Source organism: Anser anser (assembly GCF_964211835.1).
Source record: "Anser anser genome assembly, chromosome: Z".
In the NCBI taxonomy this organism is placed as follows: Eukaryota; Metazoa; Chordata; class Aves; order Anseriformes; family Anatidae; genus Anser; species Anser anser.
This window is the reverse complement of record NC_139723.1, coordinates 75,282,504-75,299,053: the sequence shown is the minus strand read 5'-3', so window position 1 is coordinate 75,299,053 and position 16,550 is coordinate 75,282,504. Positions and strand designations below refer to the sequence as shown.

General features: G+C 36.5%; 1 protein-coding gene across 12 annotated transcripts in view; it reads right to left on the bottom strand.

Moving 5' to 3' along the window:
- Window positions 1-16,550, bottom strand: part of LMBRD2 (LMBR1 domain containing 2) — a 41,550-nt gene continuing 25,000 nt past the window's right edge. For 10 of the 12 annotated variants that reach the window (XM_083818502.1, XM_083818493.1, XM_083818495.1 and 7 more), the window contains 3 exons: window positions 14,584-14,686; window positions 12,911-13,040; window positions 5,868-10,967 (listed from right to left, as the gene is read on the bottom strand). In XM_083818502.1, the coding sequence (XP_083674628.1) occupies window positions 10,907-10,967; window positions 12,911-13,040; window positions 14,584-14,686 (294 nt within the window). In that variant the 3' untranslated portion in view covers window positions 5,868-10,906. Of the gene's footprint in view, window positions 131-5,867; window positions 10,968-12,910; window positions 13,041-14,583; window positions 14,687-16,550 lie in introns of those variants that run through there. The other 2 variants (XM_083818494.1, XR_014577001.1) reach the window with 2 other exon arrangements.

Below are 16,550 nucleotides of genomic sequence, written 5' to 3'. Positions count from 1 at the left end.
TGTCAGAGCTTGGATCCGAATCAGAATGAACAGTGAATTCTTTGCCTCAGTGCTGTGAAAAATCAAGTGTTACTCATTCCTCAGTCAGATTCATTTCTGAATAAAAGGTTAATTTTAGGCTCTGAAGAGTCTAAAAGAAAAAGAAATGAGGATGAGTTACAGGCAAGATGTTAAAACTGTCCTCCCTTAGAAAAAAAAATTGTAAATATCATGTGGATGAAAATAGATTAGACATTCCCAACCAAGGTAAAAAGTACTCTGGTTGCCAGGACTACACTAATGAATATTAAAAAAAGATTTGCCAGCCAGAGACAAGTTCACAGAGGACAGGTACACATTCCCAGTGATTTCTGCGTCCAGATCCTCAAGCAGCTTGAATTATCTGTAAAGCCCACCAGTTTTCCTCATGGTCCCAAATAGTGTCTTCTTCAATACTAGGCTTTAAATAACTCAGTACAGCTGCAAAAGCCAGCCAGTGGAAGTTCTCTCTCTCTTCCCCATGCACATACCATTCTTTACCACGTTATTCCTAGGCAAAGCTAATGGTGCAAAATAAAAGAAGATTTAGATAAACAGCTGCTTAGAATTAAGTCCTGCAGCCCCTCATTTCAAGCTTAGGGATTTCCCCTGTGGACCTTGTTCTTGGAATAATATAAAGAACATTTCCAGGCATGACACTGAGGAGAGCCAATGTAGTTCCCTATTCATTACCAATGCTCCATGGTAGAACTAAGACCCAAAATCAATAACATGGAAACAAAAAGAAGCACAAAATGCAATTCATCTCTTATTTAGATGGTGTGACACTTTCTCTCCTCGAGGTTTTGGCTTTTTGGTTTGAAGATCCCTGGTCATCAGTGTCAGAAATCTTCCGTGGCTGGTGTGAGTAAGGCATCAGTCACCCACCTTAATGATCAACTGAGAAGTCAGTGCACTGGGGAAACTCATGGAGGATATGAGGCTTCCTTTGCAAAGTTTACAACACTTAAATTCATCAACTTTTAAGCCCTTGCCCGGAGACTTTCCCAGTATGGAAATTTCCTGGAAAGAGACTGTGTTGAGTCAGAGGTTCCTGACATCTGGCTTTTCTCCAGCTGTCGAAAGTTGGATCCAAACTGAAACAAACACAAAACCCTTTCTGCCCAATGCTAAGAGTTCAATCCAGTCCCTCACTAATGCAAGGTAAAGGAGAGGAGAAATCCTCTTGATGAATTCTGCTCCATCATCACCAAAGCCTGAGTCAGCCTAAGACCTGAAAGACTGCTCTGGGGACAGCCTCTCCAGTTGCTGAGGAAGATGAAAGGATTGTTACACTGAGCTCAGGGATCTGATGAATTTAGAGCTATGATGAACAAGCTTCTCATTAAGTGCTTTGGCTGCTGTAGATAGATAAATACTCAAATTTTACCTACCAGCATAATCTGTTCTCTAGAACTTATAAAGACTTCCAATGATTTCATGGGAGGCAGGACTTTGTCTTACTTGAATGATGAGGCTATTTCAGGTACTGCAATGCTTATCTTGTCTCTGGTCTCTTAAAAAGCAACACATGATTTCCTGTCAACATTGAGCAAAGCTGTAAGCAGTCCAGAAGAGTTTGCTGCGGTGCAGGATGAAGTAGCAGCTTTTAAGTGGGCCAGTCAAACACAGAGCTGACAGGAAGGCTACTGAAACAGGGTACATTCTCCTTCTACTTAAGGATACACTGAAAGTAAGCCAATCTTGCAAGTATGAATTTCAGTGATAATAAGCAACGATTATTTTTTAATCCAGGAGAATTAGTGATTTTTTTAAATGTTAAATTAGTTTATATATTCTTTCTATAGCATTCATTGAGAAGTCATCCACATTTGTTAACTTCCAAAACATTAGAATTTATAGAACTCGTAATTGATATATTTCATAAAGAAGTAGCAATTAAAATGCTTAAGAACAGCACCCAGCTAAACAGTCTCGCTTTTCTTCCCACTCAAACAGATGTTTTGCCTTTCCCAGTTTTATGGACTGACTGGCACACCAACATCATACTCAAAGACCTCAACTTCTTGACAACTTCTTGAAAGAGAAGTTGGGCATTACACAGCTCATGCTCTTAATCCTTCCTGCCCTTCTATAGAAATATGAAGCCTCGGCTCCATAGCAGAGTTTCCTACTGCTAGCAGGTCACAAGCTGGAATGTCCTATGTCCCAGTATTTCACTGTCACTTAGCTGTGGGCTTCTGGAGCCACATAAAGTTTTATTCCTTTCTGATCACTAGCAGCAGAAAGTCACAAACAGAACAAATCTGAAAAGATCAACAAAGAAGGAAAAGTCAAATCCAACAAAAATCTGACTTTCTATACAGACATCTATAAAAAGACTTCCACTATTCTCTAGGTCCAACTAGGGCGACTGTCCTTCCTAATAGTATGGCAAAAGTCAAAGTGGCAGCTACTAGAGATTTGGGGGATTCTCAGTTTCAGAGTAATAGAGATATGAAGAAATATCCCAAGAGAGTAAGTATCCAAGGAAATAACAACTGCTTGAATACATGGTTAGTTTTAGAACTCAAGAATCATTTCACTGACTGCCACAGCTTATCATTTTCTGAAAGTGCTGAAAGACTGCAGCAAAAATGAAAAGCCTGTTTTTGTTGGTTTTGGATTTAATTGTAGCATTGGGCCAGTTACTCTCAGCCTTGTTGCTAAACACACTCTTCTGGAAGCATAATGTTTTTGCCCATCTACCCCGAAGCACCTGGAAGTGTCACTTGTCCTTACATCTGATGAGCTCAAATTGCCACGTTGAAATTTATAGCTTGGATCCGTCAGTATGATCACAGGATCACAGAATGGTTGAGGTTGGAAGGGACCTCTGGAGGTCACCTAGTTCAATGCTCTTGCTCAAGTACAGACAGCTGGACCAGGTTGTGCAGGATTGACTAGCTAAGGAATACCACATCTAGACTGTACAGCTAATCTAAAGATTTGTTTAATATTACTCCTTTGTTCAAATACATTAATGCCTTCAGACAATCTCAGTAACAGTTTCCAAAGAAATACCCATGTCAGACATGGGCTGATACTACTAGTGATGAAGGTCCCGTTCATTTTGATGAGAGGTGAATCAAGCTCATCGGGATCAGCAGTAAATGTTGTTCCTAAGAAACTGTGCAGGGGTGAACTCCTAACATCAGACCACGAGCTATGCTTAGGGTAGATGCCTGAGGTAAGAGAATCAAAATCTGCAGTGCACTTGCATAGTACTGAGCCCATTATGGGCCTTCACGGCTGCTCTGCACTCACAGAACTAAGTATCCTAAAACATCTAGAGCCAGCTGTCAGCATGTTGCTATCAGACATCATACTGAGCATTTTAGGTGAGGCTGTGAGCAGCAAAAGGTGTAAGCTTAGCCCAGGGCTAGGCAGAGCTCACACTTTCCTCTTTGCCATCCTTTGACTCTCCCACACCTCGCTGCGCCTCTCAACCCGCTTCCTCTCTGTCGTGTCTCTCTCTGCCCATGGTTCGCCTTGCCTCGTTCCTTTCCACATGCTGTGTGACACACGCAAGCTACCCGCTCCGAGGGGGGTCATGCTGCGGCACGCTGGCTGCCTCATCTGCTAGCCTCCTGCAACAGACTTACTAGTTATCGGTGAAACCTGGGCTTGAAAGCTGTTGCTTGCTGAAACTTGGAGGAGCAATACTCTGCTTTTCTATCTTCTTCTTGATTCCTATAGATTTAAAAAACAACACAACCCTCCAAATTAAAAAATCTTAATGTTTTTACAGGAGTACCAGTGATTATGGAAGGAATGTCTCTGAGTGACAAGAGAAAGAATATGCAGGTATCCACAGAAGATGTCTAGGCATTACCTCAGCTTGGCTTTAATGTAGCCTGACTGAGCTACTTAAGTACACACCTTTACCCAGGATAGCTGTTTCTCTGGAAGGAACCCAGGAGCTTTTCTTACTGGTTGTACATAACCTACATTCATAAAACTGCTCCAGTATCTGACCTCTGGGTTTGAGCTGAATTTTTCTCTGCAGGTCAGGTCACATTCTCTGAGAAGGGAAAAAAAATCGCATCTTCTGTCTGAGTCTGGCCCTGACCACGTCAATAAAGCTCTCTCAAAAAAAAAACCCTGATGGCAACAGTGTCTATTGAACCAAAGCATGAGAAGATGATGCAAAAGATAAGATGTTTATGAAGAGGAAGGGATAAGACCTTGATCACAGTATGTGGAGCAGACTGGGACGAGCAAGTACTAGGCTGCGGTAGGCACACCACAGCACTGTGCAGACAGGGGAAGTGAGAAGGGCAGAGTGAGGTTAATTCACAACCCAGACAATTCACAGCCAAATACTGAATCAAAAGACTTAACATTTTGCTAAGAATGTGAGATAGTGGTGTTAGCAACCACTGAGAACTAGAAAACAGAATCAATATAGCTCTCTAAGCAAGTAAAAATCTGACAATGAATAACAGAAAGTTAATATTCCATGCAGAGTGAACTCCCCCCTTTGAACTGTAGGGTTAAGCTTACAATAGCTACCTTATCACAGTAAGTTTGGAGGAAGCATCTGGCTGATGAACTATGCTGAGAGTAACTCAATTCAATATCCAAATTGTCTGTGGAAAAAAGAAAAAAGCATACACAAAACATCATTCTGCCACTCCTGTCTTGTCTCTTGTCAATAAAGGAATGACATCTCCTGGAATGTGATAAATGAGATGGCTCCATTTGGTCCACTCAGCTTTGTTACTAACCTTTCATAACATCTACGTGTCATTTATAACATTATCCTGAGCCCACAAATACAAAAAATGCTAAACAAAAAGATCTAGAAAAGATATTTGGTAGCACAGTAACGAGGAGGGAGAATGGATAACATTCTAGAAGTGGTGGGACAGGAGGAGTCCCTCCAAACAGTTCTGAGTCATTCCTATTGCAGCAATGGCAGACCCTGCTCTTGAGAGGACAAAATGTGTCCTACAACTTACTTAAAACAGCAGTTGCAGATCAAATATAAGAGACGAATCAAATACAGCAGTCACACCAATCTCAGTTGTTGCAAATATTCTGATGTGCTAATACAATGAATTATTACTTGCTCCAGGGTATGACTTCAATTTATTACATCCAGAAGATAATCCTGTATCTCTCAAGGGAAATAATGCTTCAGCAGAATGAAAAAGGAAGCCTAAAAACATGTACTGCCACTGCATCTGTACAGAGACAATAAAATATATACATTATTAAAGAAAACCTCTCTCATCCTCTCTCTTTTTTCCTTTTTTTTTTTTTTTTGGCAAGACAAAACCAATAAATATACAAGTACTAAAAGAAGAGAGTTAACTCTTTCTTCACTTTCACTTGCTTCTCTTCTCAGTATCAGCTGGGTACATCTAGAAGGAATTCTGTTCCAGCCTGATGGAGGAAAAGGAAGGAAGGATGTAGGAGCCATACCCTCTGCCCCACCTTTTGCCCCCCAAAAGTACAAGGGGTCCAGTCAGCCCCAGAAACATACAGGCTCCTTACAGGGTCCCTTCAGGCGCTGTGGGAAGCTTACAGCCTCCCTGTGTTCACAGAAGCTTGGGCAACCTGTCAGGAATGGGACTGGACCTAAAGCGCTGTGTCTCAGCCCTGGGCTCTGACAATGGTATGTCCAGCTATGCAGGCTTCTTTCCTTTTAAATCTTCCCTTCTTTTCCCTTTTAAATCTGCTTTAAAGAAGACACAAAAAAGGTGACAAAACCATGGTTGGATTGTCTTCTAAAGTAAACTTAATTTCTAGCTGGAAGGAAGGAATAGGTTGAATTTCTCTGAGATCACTTATCAGAAAACATTACAGAGAAGTCTGAATATCTAAAATACACCAGGGAAAAATATATTGCAGAAATGATTTATTTCATGCCAACTTAACTCTTTGACATACAATTCAAAAATATATCCAGTACATCAATAATTTAATACACAGAAAAATTTATAACTCAGTGAATTCCAAAACAAGGTTTTATCCACACATACTTGCATCATAAGGCAAAAGCTAGTCTATCCATAAGCAGCACTCCTACAGCCTATCCTCGAAATACACTGGAGAATAAATGTCTTCTACTACTATAGCTATACTTAAAAATAATTTCCCTTGTCTTCCAGATACTTCCATAGAAACATAAGATATTTCTACAGAAAATAATTTCTACAGTGACAGCTATCAAACTATCATAATTCATAGAAATGTCAAATATAACAATATTATCCTGAAGAAATAACTGAATTTGCATATTATTATTGCCTGCCAATTACAACTAACACACACACACACAAAATTAAACATGCTGAGGAATACATTCCAGTGCACTTTAATAGAAACAAAGAACAAACCTGATGGTGATTACCATATGACTGAAACAGAAGATACCAAATTTAATGCAACAATCAATGACAGCAATCAATATACTAGAAAGGGATCTAGTTCGAGGTGCTATTCTGCTAGGAATGCTGGGTTTCTATTAACATAAGTGGTGTAGGAGTGTCTCAGCTTCAGTCTAGACTACTTAATTAGAGGCACAGATTAGTATTTATCTAACACAATTAGTATTAATAGAACTGCCATGAAGCAGCACATATTCCTGCAGAGCCCGTTAGGGAAAAGGAATGTAAAATTTCAAAAGGTTTACAAGATTCACCAATAAGTTGTTCTGTAAAAATCAATCATTTTTTGAATTTTAAAAAAAAGTTAAAAGCTAGGAGAGAATATGTGCAATAATTAATGTTTCTGTTTAAGATTCAAACATTACTCTGTTATGAATAGGCCAGATTTCCTTAAGCCTCATAAAAAGTCTTCCTTCATGAAGTGATCTCTGTTTGGTATCATAAATGCCCTTCAGATTGCAAGTAATTAACAACAATAATGAAAACTGTAACAAAGTAACGTATTTCTCATAAAACACTTACAGTATTCTAAGATAAATTTAATAAAATTATAATTACAGAAAATCAGCATAACCATTGTTAATAGTTCATAACTAAAACTCATCATGCTTGTGATTTAAAATAACAATAATATTGAAAAGTTAGCAGCTTTCTACTACTCCCATTAATACTGTTAAAGACAATTTATTTTACAGGTGCCTGATTGCAAAACAAAGACATATTATATATACTGTGATTTCTCCAGTAGTGTAAGTTACAGTAGTATAGTTTGCTATCGTACCTAAGCGATAAAATATATCATAGTTTGCCCTATGTCCTTTACATAGTTTGCTAAATGTCTCCTTTATGTTCCCTCATAGAAAGACTTCCTCACTTCACATCGCTACGAGCTGCACCTTACTTCAAGCGCAGAGGACTCACTTCTTAATGTAGTTATCAGAATGTGTATATTTCTAAATGTTTGAAAACAGAAACACAGATCTAGCAGGAACAGGAAGTTTGACTAGAGCTTTTTGCTCTCCATACTTTTAAAGAAATCCAGCACTGACAGAGTGTTAAAGTAGTTACTGTCTTCATTTCCACTTTTCAAAGTTCATGTCAATTTATGTAGATTCTTTTCACTGGTTTACGTATCGGACTCGAAAATATTCAAACATTTGTACTTAGCTTGGGTGTTTTTGTTTTTTGGTATGTTTGTTGTTCTGCTGGTTTTTTTTTGGGTGGTGGTGGTGGTGTCCATGGCTTGAGGAAAGTGTGCTAATGATGATAAAATCAAAGTATACCCTGGCTGCTCAGTAATTAAAAAAGCGAGACTGCAAAGAAAGATATAATTGAAATAAATATGACTGTATACTGACAAAATCAATAAGCTAACATTCGGTTTCCAAAAAGCACACTTTGCAAGGCAGTTTTATTTTAAATCATCTAATCCAGAGTATCATATATGCTGCAAGAAAATCATTAGCATATATTACAATCACTGCTTAAACAAACCAAAGTTGATTTTAATTTATTTTTATATAAATATTTTAGGCTACTATTAGGAGTAGAATTCAAAGAACTCTTGCTGAGTTTGGTTGGGGGTGGGGGGAGAAGGGGTGTTTAAATCCTCAGGCACTTATCTCCCAAGCAAAAGTTTTGCATTGTTTGTATTAGCAGTAACCAAATTAGTCTAAAACTAGCTCAGGTATGCAGCACGTGTCATGCAGGCATACAGTGTATTTCTACAACACTCTTTTATAATTGTATCCTGCATTTTTTGTTGAAAGTTTTCCAGATTTAGTCATCTGCTCTAAAAATTACTTTTTGAAACATTTTAATCAGCCTACGAATTGCACTTACTTAGAGCAAGAGTAACTGCTGGTAGGTAATGAACACATAGATAAAATAGTGCCTTCACTTGTCAACTCTTTATTTAAGCTCCCAATATCCAGGGGCTACATGATGTGACAATGGGGATCTCCAAGAACAAACCAGGGAAGAACTCTTGAGATACTTTAGGAGCTCTGGGCTTTCAAAAAGCAGCCATTGGTTACTCCATTACTCCACTTCAACATCCAAAAAAAGGTCAGTGGATTCCCATCTCAATGAGCTCAGAATTTCTGTATTAGCAACTGAAACCCCACTGCCATTAATTTATAAAGTCAGCTCCTCAAATCACTATAACCCCATGAAAACTGCTCAGAGGACTTAAACCAGGGACTAGTTAGCTTTTGTATATCAAATCCTTACTGTGTTTCAATAGGAAATTCTGCTAGCAACTGTTCCACTGATTTCTGAGAGGGGAAAAATCAAGCCCTGAGAAGGCTTAAACCATTGCTCTGAAGTAAACTGCAGCTAGATAAGAATAATTCACACGTATTCAGATAAGCAAACATCCCTTCTGTGACTTTGCCACTAGCACTGAATTAGATCCCTTTGTAGTAACATTTCAGGAGTTAAATTAAGATCTTGCACCTTTATTTCATTCACATATTTTCACAAAAACTGTTGGGCAGTTAAATGAAATACAAGTTATAAAAATAGAAATATAAAGTCTTGGAACATTCATGTTGATGGATGTCCAAAACATACATCCCCTTTCAGATAAGGCTGGATACAAGATAGTGTTTCTAAACGTAGCTACTATAAATTAAATAGGTGCTATTATAAAGTTCCTAACGAACTGCCTGCACTAAAAAAGTGTCTCTTTCTCAACTTACAGTTCCTGATACAGCCATAAGATTTTGATCAAGCTTTTACAATACACAAAATGCACAAACTAAAAAAGTGCCCTCTTACAGGTAAAGTGGAAATTGCATGAGCTTGGACACATGCAGGCATAGCTGTCATTCAGTGTATTCACCTATGAAGGAAACTGACAGTTATTTTATGCCTGCCCATTTATTTACATAATTATTTCTACACAAGTAGAGTATTTCTCCTCCTTCATAATAACAATACAGTGTTTTAAAACAGGCAGATTGATATATTACAAATACCACTACTGTTAGAACATATAATGTACTAAATCACAGGAGGTAGTTAGATTTCCATTAACAGTTACTTCAGAAAACAAAGACTACTTTTAAGAATTAGTAGAACATCTCATTCATGAAAATTTACTTTTCGTAATAACTCAGTCCCAGATGCTTTAAGGGTTGCCTGTCTTTTTAAGCATGGTGAGAATTTATGATAGAAGCATGTTCTCTTTCAGTATTCAACATCATTTTGCAATAAGCACTTCAGAAAACTCCAAGTGGTAAAGATATAAGACAAATTCCAATAAAGCTACATTTTAAGTTAATCAAATTTCACAAGATGTCGTGAGTATGACCATATCTTTTACCTTATATTTCAAACTTCATTCAACTAGCTACAATTCAAAAATCTATCTACACCAATGAAATTAATGAGAAGCATTTTTACACTGTTAGTAATTGGCATTTTTGAACGGCATTTAAATGAGTAAGCATTTATTCTTTTTGCAACAACTTACTGCAAAATACAGGCACCTTAAAAACAGATACGTAATGCAACCAGGGCATTTGGGGCACAAAAAGTGTTTACCATTATCTAGTCATGCTATGTATTTCCCTTCTTCTGCAGAAATACTCTAAAATTGTAAGTCGTGCCTGAATCGTATGCATATTATAAAGTTTCAGAATTTAACTCAATTTTCCTATTAGATTTCTTTTACACTTAAAAAAACCATCAGTATGCCAAGATTTTCAACAGTTACAACTGTAAAAATCTTACACAGACATATCTTTATGAATGTATTCTTGCTATTGCACATATGTTCATACAATGGTGAAACCCTCATCCATATTCAAATATTTACACATGCTAAAATCATTTATCTTCATACAGCATTGGAAACGGAAAAAAACAGTTACCTTTCTTGATCAATACACATTGCTCCAAAATTTATGCCAGCGAGATTTATGAACAAAGCCTGCCATTACATTTTCTGCCTATCCAGGGTCTGATTCAAAGACCACTGAAACCAAAAGAAGCCTTAATTTAAATCAGCAGATTTTGGACTAGGCATAAAAGTTCAAATAGGAAAAAAAGTTAGAAAATGTTTATTATAATAACTGATGTAACTGCACTTTGGATGCTTCAAGATACTCTCATAGCATCTGCTCAAATACAAAAAAAAATCCTTCCAAAAACGTTTTTTTTAAAACTTAAATGTTACTGTTCAAGTTGAGCCCTAGATATATTATGAAGCTTATTCTCTATTAACTTAATAATTAGTTTTCTCCTTTTGGTCTTTACACAAAAGCCCGCATGGACATACAATAACATCTACAATAGAAGAAGCATATTCTTGTCATAAGTGGTAAAGTTCTAATACATGTGCATTTTCAAAATATAGTTGCTCCTTCATTATTATTTTAAAAACAAAAATGGTCTTCTCTATTTCTGTGATATATCGTAAATACAGTATTTTCCAAGCAATGATTAGGAAATACATGTCCACTGAATTTTCCTTAGCTTTGAGTTTAGACATCATCAAATATTACGCTTCGAGACATTGACAGGTATCTTCCACCAGGCTGGTACCTGCAGAACGAATTTTAAGTATGAAAGAGTATCACAGGAGAAAGAAGAATAAAGACCCGAGAATACATACAACCCTCACTGCACACTTTGTTTGTTTAGTCTCAATGATTGTTACAAGATCTGAAGTTCTACTGAATTACTCTTTCCATGAGAATTTTTTATGCGGTCATTAAATTAAATCTCATCTGATCAAAAAAACATATATGTGATATGAATAAAGGGAGTCTTAAAGAACTTTGCTTCCTGTTACAAAGGAAAGAAGTTGAATGCTTTTGTTAAATAGTACAAACTTTTTAAAAACCAGCATCAAAAGTTTCTTGTTTGGGTGATTAACAGAACATATTGTATTCCTAGGAAGCATATAAAGATTAATTAAAACAAATGGCTGCATACTTAGCAGGAAGAAAAGGAATCTTCACAAATTATTGGTCATATATATTTCAAAAGGATTTAGAAGGCACAAGTAAAATCTGATACAAGCACAATGTACTTCCCGTCTGCAGTACTTAGCAAAACCTAGACACAAAACCAGAACTTAGCCTCCCTAGAGCTGTTACAATGTCCTAGAACATTCATAACTATTGCAGGAGCTATCATTAAAAAAAAAAAAAAAAAAAAAAAATCAATGTTATACAAACTATCTTTAAGTGATTTGAGATTTTAAATGGAATTACTCTTGATTTATTGACTCTATGAAATGAAGGTTACTAGAAGAAGGCTCAATTAAACTCTCTGGCTCCAGGTTTCCTTTTTAAAGCAAAAGATCAGAATGCTCTGCAAGGATCACGTAGCTGCCAGAAGACTTCAGATATGTACTTGAAAAGTATTTGCCTCAAAATAATTATAAGAATGCCTACATACATTTTTGTAGGTTATTACCCCTTCCATGCACTGTTTAGAAAGTCAATGCTTAGAACTGCAAGGCTAGTTCCTCTTTAAGCTCTTGTACTTGAACAAAGCAAACAACCCCAAGCTTCTGAAATGTTGTGACACTAGATTATACAAGTTAGTTGCTGTTATAATCTAACATTGTTGAATCAATCCATAGAAACCAGTAGGGTAATTTAACAGCATTCTTTACGTGCTTTTGAACTAGCATTTATTTGCTGACGTTACAGATGTAACTCAACAGAAATCACTTCTGAATTTTTATTGGATTTGATACACTAATTTAAGCTGAAAAATAACATGAAGTATAACTTCTTATAAGGAAGTTTAAAATGATTTATCGTTAAAAGGTTCTAAATCATAACAGCCTCAGTAAAAAAAGCATCCATTAAATGTGTTACTTCTTTCCTCAATATAAAGCAGAGCCTAGCAGCCAGTAAGATACTCTGTTTCACAACTAAGAACATTTAGAGTTGCAAACACATTCAGAGAATCACAGAATTCTCTATTATACACAGAGCTACACCATACAGTCCAAGAGTTTTTGTTCAGTAGGTTCAGATTTTCACTTACTTCACTAGTCTCAAGATCTGATCCCCAGCTGCATTCCTGCAACTACTGGCCCTATAATACTCTGTTTTCGTTTCCTGCAGTTCTTTATGATGTTTTTATACAGGGAAATCAAGTAAGCTTTCTGAAGTACTATAAGACTGAGGTCCAATATGAGGTACATATTGGACGTATGTAGGTCATTCTTCCAGTCTTTTACTTCTGTATTTATAAGCAATATTTTTCACATTACACCAACATACAAATTTATGTTCAACTCAAACATTTCTAAAAAAATAAAAATGAAAAAGCCTTCATCTTTGGACTGGTTTTAAAACATTTTTCATAACTTTGTGGAGAAGGCAGAAAAAGAAAAGAGCTAGTGAGAGTCAAATATTGTTTACAAAGCTATTATTACAAAATCATCCAATATAGCTTTTACAGATCAGGAGATATGAGCTAATATCTTTTAATTTTTAATTCTAAATAAAACAGAGATTCCTCACCTTCCAGAGTCTGATTCAAGAGGGTCATCACTAATTGAGTCTGCATTAAAATCCAAAGGTTCTGCATCCTGGAGAAGTTCTATTCTGTCTCTCTCAGTCCTACCATTTGATCGGGTGTACTTTGACAGTGCTGAATAGGTAAAAGAAAGGAAAGACACTTGTTTGGTCTATGTACACCTTAGAGTGTGTTGAAACATCAAACTTAAAAAAAAAAACACAATAAAAAACAGTGTAATAATTTGCTAGTATCTCAGATAAAGCGTGAGAGTAATTACCAGGAGTAAATTCAGTATTAAACCGAATCTGGCTACATTCTCAAATTTGTAGGTTATTTGGATTTTATTTTTAATTTCCAGAGCTATGTGACTACAACTCTTCATTTTCTCCTCAACTAGGATGAGATCTAGTTTGCAAAAAATGAAAAGAAAATGAAAAAAGTTATAAACAAATATTACTTAGAAGTAAATAAATAAAGCATCCATTCTTCTTCCTACTTTCCACTTTTAACTGAACTAGCTGAGAGAGAGAGATGTATAAAATTTACCTGGAGTTTTTTCTGTTCTTTTTCTGTGGATTTATCCATTTCAAAACAAACAAATTAGTGAAATCAAACAAATTAGTGAAATAACCAGTTGTTTTGCAATTCACTGCCACCTTCACTAGGCCAGTGCATACAGTTTGTTTTGGTATTAGAATGCTGCACAATCATATGGTTAATATTAAAATGTAATTTAAAATAATTTCAGTTTGTCTACCACTGAAAACTTGGGTTTCCAACTGTTGTTGGAAAAAAAATGGGGGGAAAAAAAATCTACCAGCTGTCTCTAAAGTATGTTGAAAGCTTCCCTACCTCCCACTTTTCCTTACCTTTTTAAAAAAAATAAATTGTTTGAAAGCTCTTGCCTTGAATCTTTTCCCTTTTATTTAGTAAACTTCTTTCAGCTTTGCTTAATTCAACCTGTCATACTTAGTTGTTCAGTTACATTTCTCACCTGTTGTTAGCTTACAAGATCACATAAAATATATTTAAAAACATCACTACAAATAATGACATAAGGACAAGTCAACTTTTTGGAAGCTTAAAGCAGTCAATGAAAGTTTGTTTTCAAAGATTTTTCTCTCAACATTATTATTCTTCAACAAGAAATAATACTGCACATATAAGAATCTAAACCATCAATAGTTTAACATGTGTTATTAAATGAACATGCTTGCACTCATGTATGTTGTTGCCTTTACATTTGTTGGTCATTCATCTGGTTATTCCAGTCTGAACGAATTCATTTGTAACTAGAAAAGGTAAATGTAAAGATTTAAATCTTCCAACTTCAAGACATGTCCTAAATAAAGTATTTTTGTTACAAACTGCAATGCTGACTGCAATCAATGTATGTCTCATAAAAAAAACATGTAACTGAGACCAGCCAGAATCTGCAACCTCAACTGGTCAAAAGACAGGAAGAAACACAGAACTCTTTTCAGGTGTCTTTAACAGACAAGACAGCACTATGCCACGGAAGGAAATGTATCAGCACATCATCTAAAACAAAAGGAAACTATTTAGTCTTTCTTACACAGCCAGTAATTGTGCAGACAAGATATTAAAAACCTAAAAACAAACAAAAATGCATACACTCAGAACAACAACAGAAAAAAAAACACACAAAACTTACGTCTATTGGTATTGGTCTCTGAGAAACTGGATTCTTTTTGTTCTGTGTGGACAACCCTGTTTCTGGTAGAATCCTCTCTATTTCCATACCGCTCTTTCCATTCCTAGAAAAAGACAAAATAGAAAAACATTAGCTGTGAGGAAAGAGTAACGCAACTACAGCACACCTAGCATCAAGAGATATTCCACAATTTAAAGCTAATTGGTCAATTACAACATACTATGAAAGTAATACTTCAAAAAAGTTAATGTTTGATATCTTTATACAGCAAAAACTCTTGTTTTAAACTCAAGGTAAGTCCCTTCACAAAACCAGTTTCAATAAATGTTCTTTAGAAGAGAATGTCTCAGAGGAAACAAGCTACATATTAAATCTACAAAGTTCTTCAAATGCTCTAAGTTACGGTGATAAGACAAACATTCCTGTTTTCTTATTTCTCCTTCCATCTAGTGGTAGATTTGTAAAATACACAGACAAAAAAAATTGAAAGGTTATTTTTACTAAGCTTATTCTTTTTCTTCCATTCCATCATCTAACATTTTAGCATTTAATCTTTTTAATATGGAGTAGTATGAAGTACTAGAAAAAAAAAATATCACCTGCTCTTTTTAGGAGATAACTTCATGTATCAATAGAAGTTTTTCCAATTGCTCCACTAACTTCGATGTATTTCAGATTCATATACGGATCCCTGGTATACTCAAAAGTTACTGTACTGATTTACACCATCAAATCTTATAGTTCAAAGCTGTAGATCAAACATTTAATCGTAATCCAGTAAAAAATAATACTCTCAAAAGCCCCAGAAGTTTCAAGAATGGATGTGCTACAGTATTTAATGCAAATTTAAAAAACAGGTAATATCTGAAATTGAGCTTGTAGTTGAAACTAAAATGGTTGCTTTATGTCAGATCATTTCAGTGTATACTAAATACGTCATGCATTTACTACTACATCACTTTGTATAAAGGGCAAGTCCTAAATTATGGGATGTAGGGTGCTGAGGGGATCATCAGAAGAAAGGTCTTTGCAATACTGGCTGTTATTAAAAATTGAAGGCAAGTTTCCCTGAGCCTGAAGAACCCAGAGGTTTTAGTCCCAGAATTATCTTGCCTTTCTGTAAATAATATTTTCCCCTTTAGTCATTTCATTTTTCACATGTATGCTCTGGATTTCTCTCTGATTGTGACTGTATGAAATTCCAAATGCTATAAATCAATTACTAAAGCTACAGTTAACTGAAGCTGCTTAACTGAAGCTGCCTGAATTATATTCTGGTAACAACAGACATGAGGAAGGCTGAGGTACTCAACAGCTTCTTCGCCTCAGCCTTCACTGCTAGTCAGACTTCCCATGTCTCTCTCAAGCCCCTGAACATCTAGGCAAGGGCTGGGAGAGCAAAGTCCCTCCTACTGCAAGCAAAAAGCAGCCTCAAGACCACTTGATGAAACTGAACAGGTACAAGTCTGTGGGGCCTGATGGCACGGATCCGGGGGTCCTGAGGAAAATGGCTGATGGAGTTGCCAAGCCTCTCTCCATCATACTTGAAAATTCGTGACAGTCAGGTGAAGTCCCTGGTGAATGGAAAAAGGGAAACATCACTCCCATTTTTAAAAAGGGTAGAAAGGAGGACCCGGGGAACTACAGGCTGGTAAGCCTCATCTCTGTGCCTGGGAAGATCCTCCTGGAAGCAATGTCAAGGCACATGCAGGACAAGGAGGTGATCCAAGACAGCTATCATGGCTTCACAAAGGGCAAATTATGCATGATCAATCTGGTGGCTTTCTGTGATGGGGAAACTGCATGAGTCAACAAGGAAGACCGACCGTCATCTACCTGGACTTCTGTAAGGCCTTTGACATGGTCCCATACAACATCCTGATCTCTAAATTGGAGAGAGATGGATTTGAAGGGTGGACCATTCGGTAGATAAGGAATTGGCTTGATGGCCACACCCAGAGAGTGGT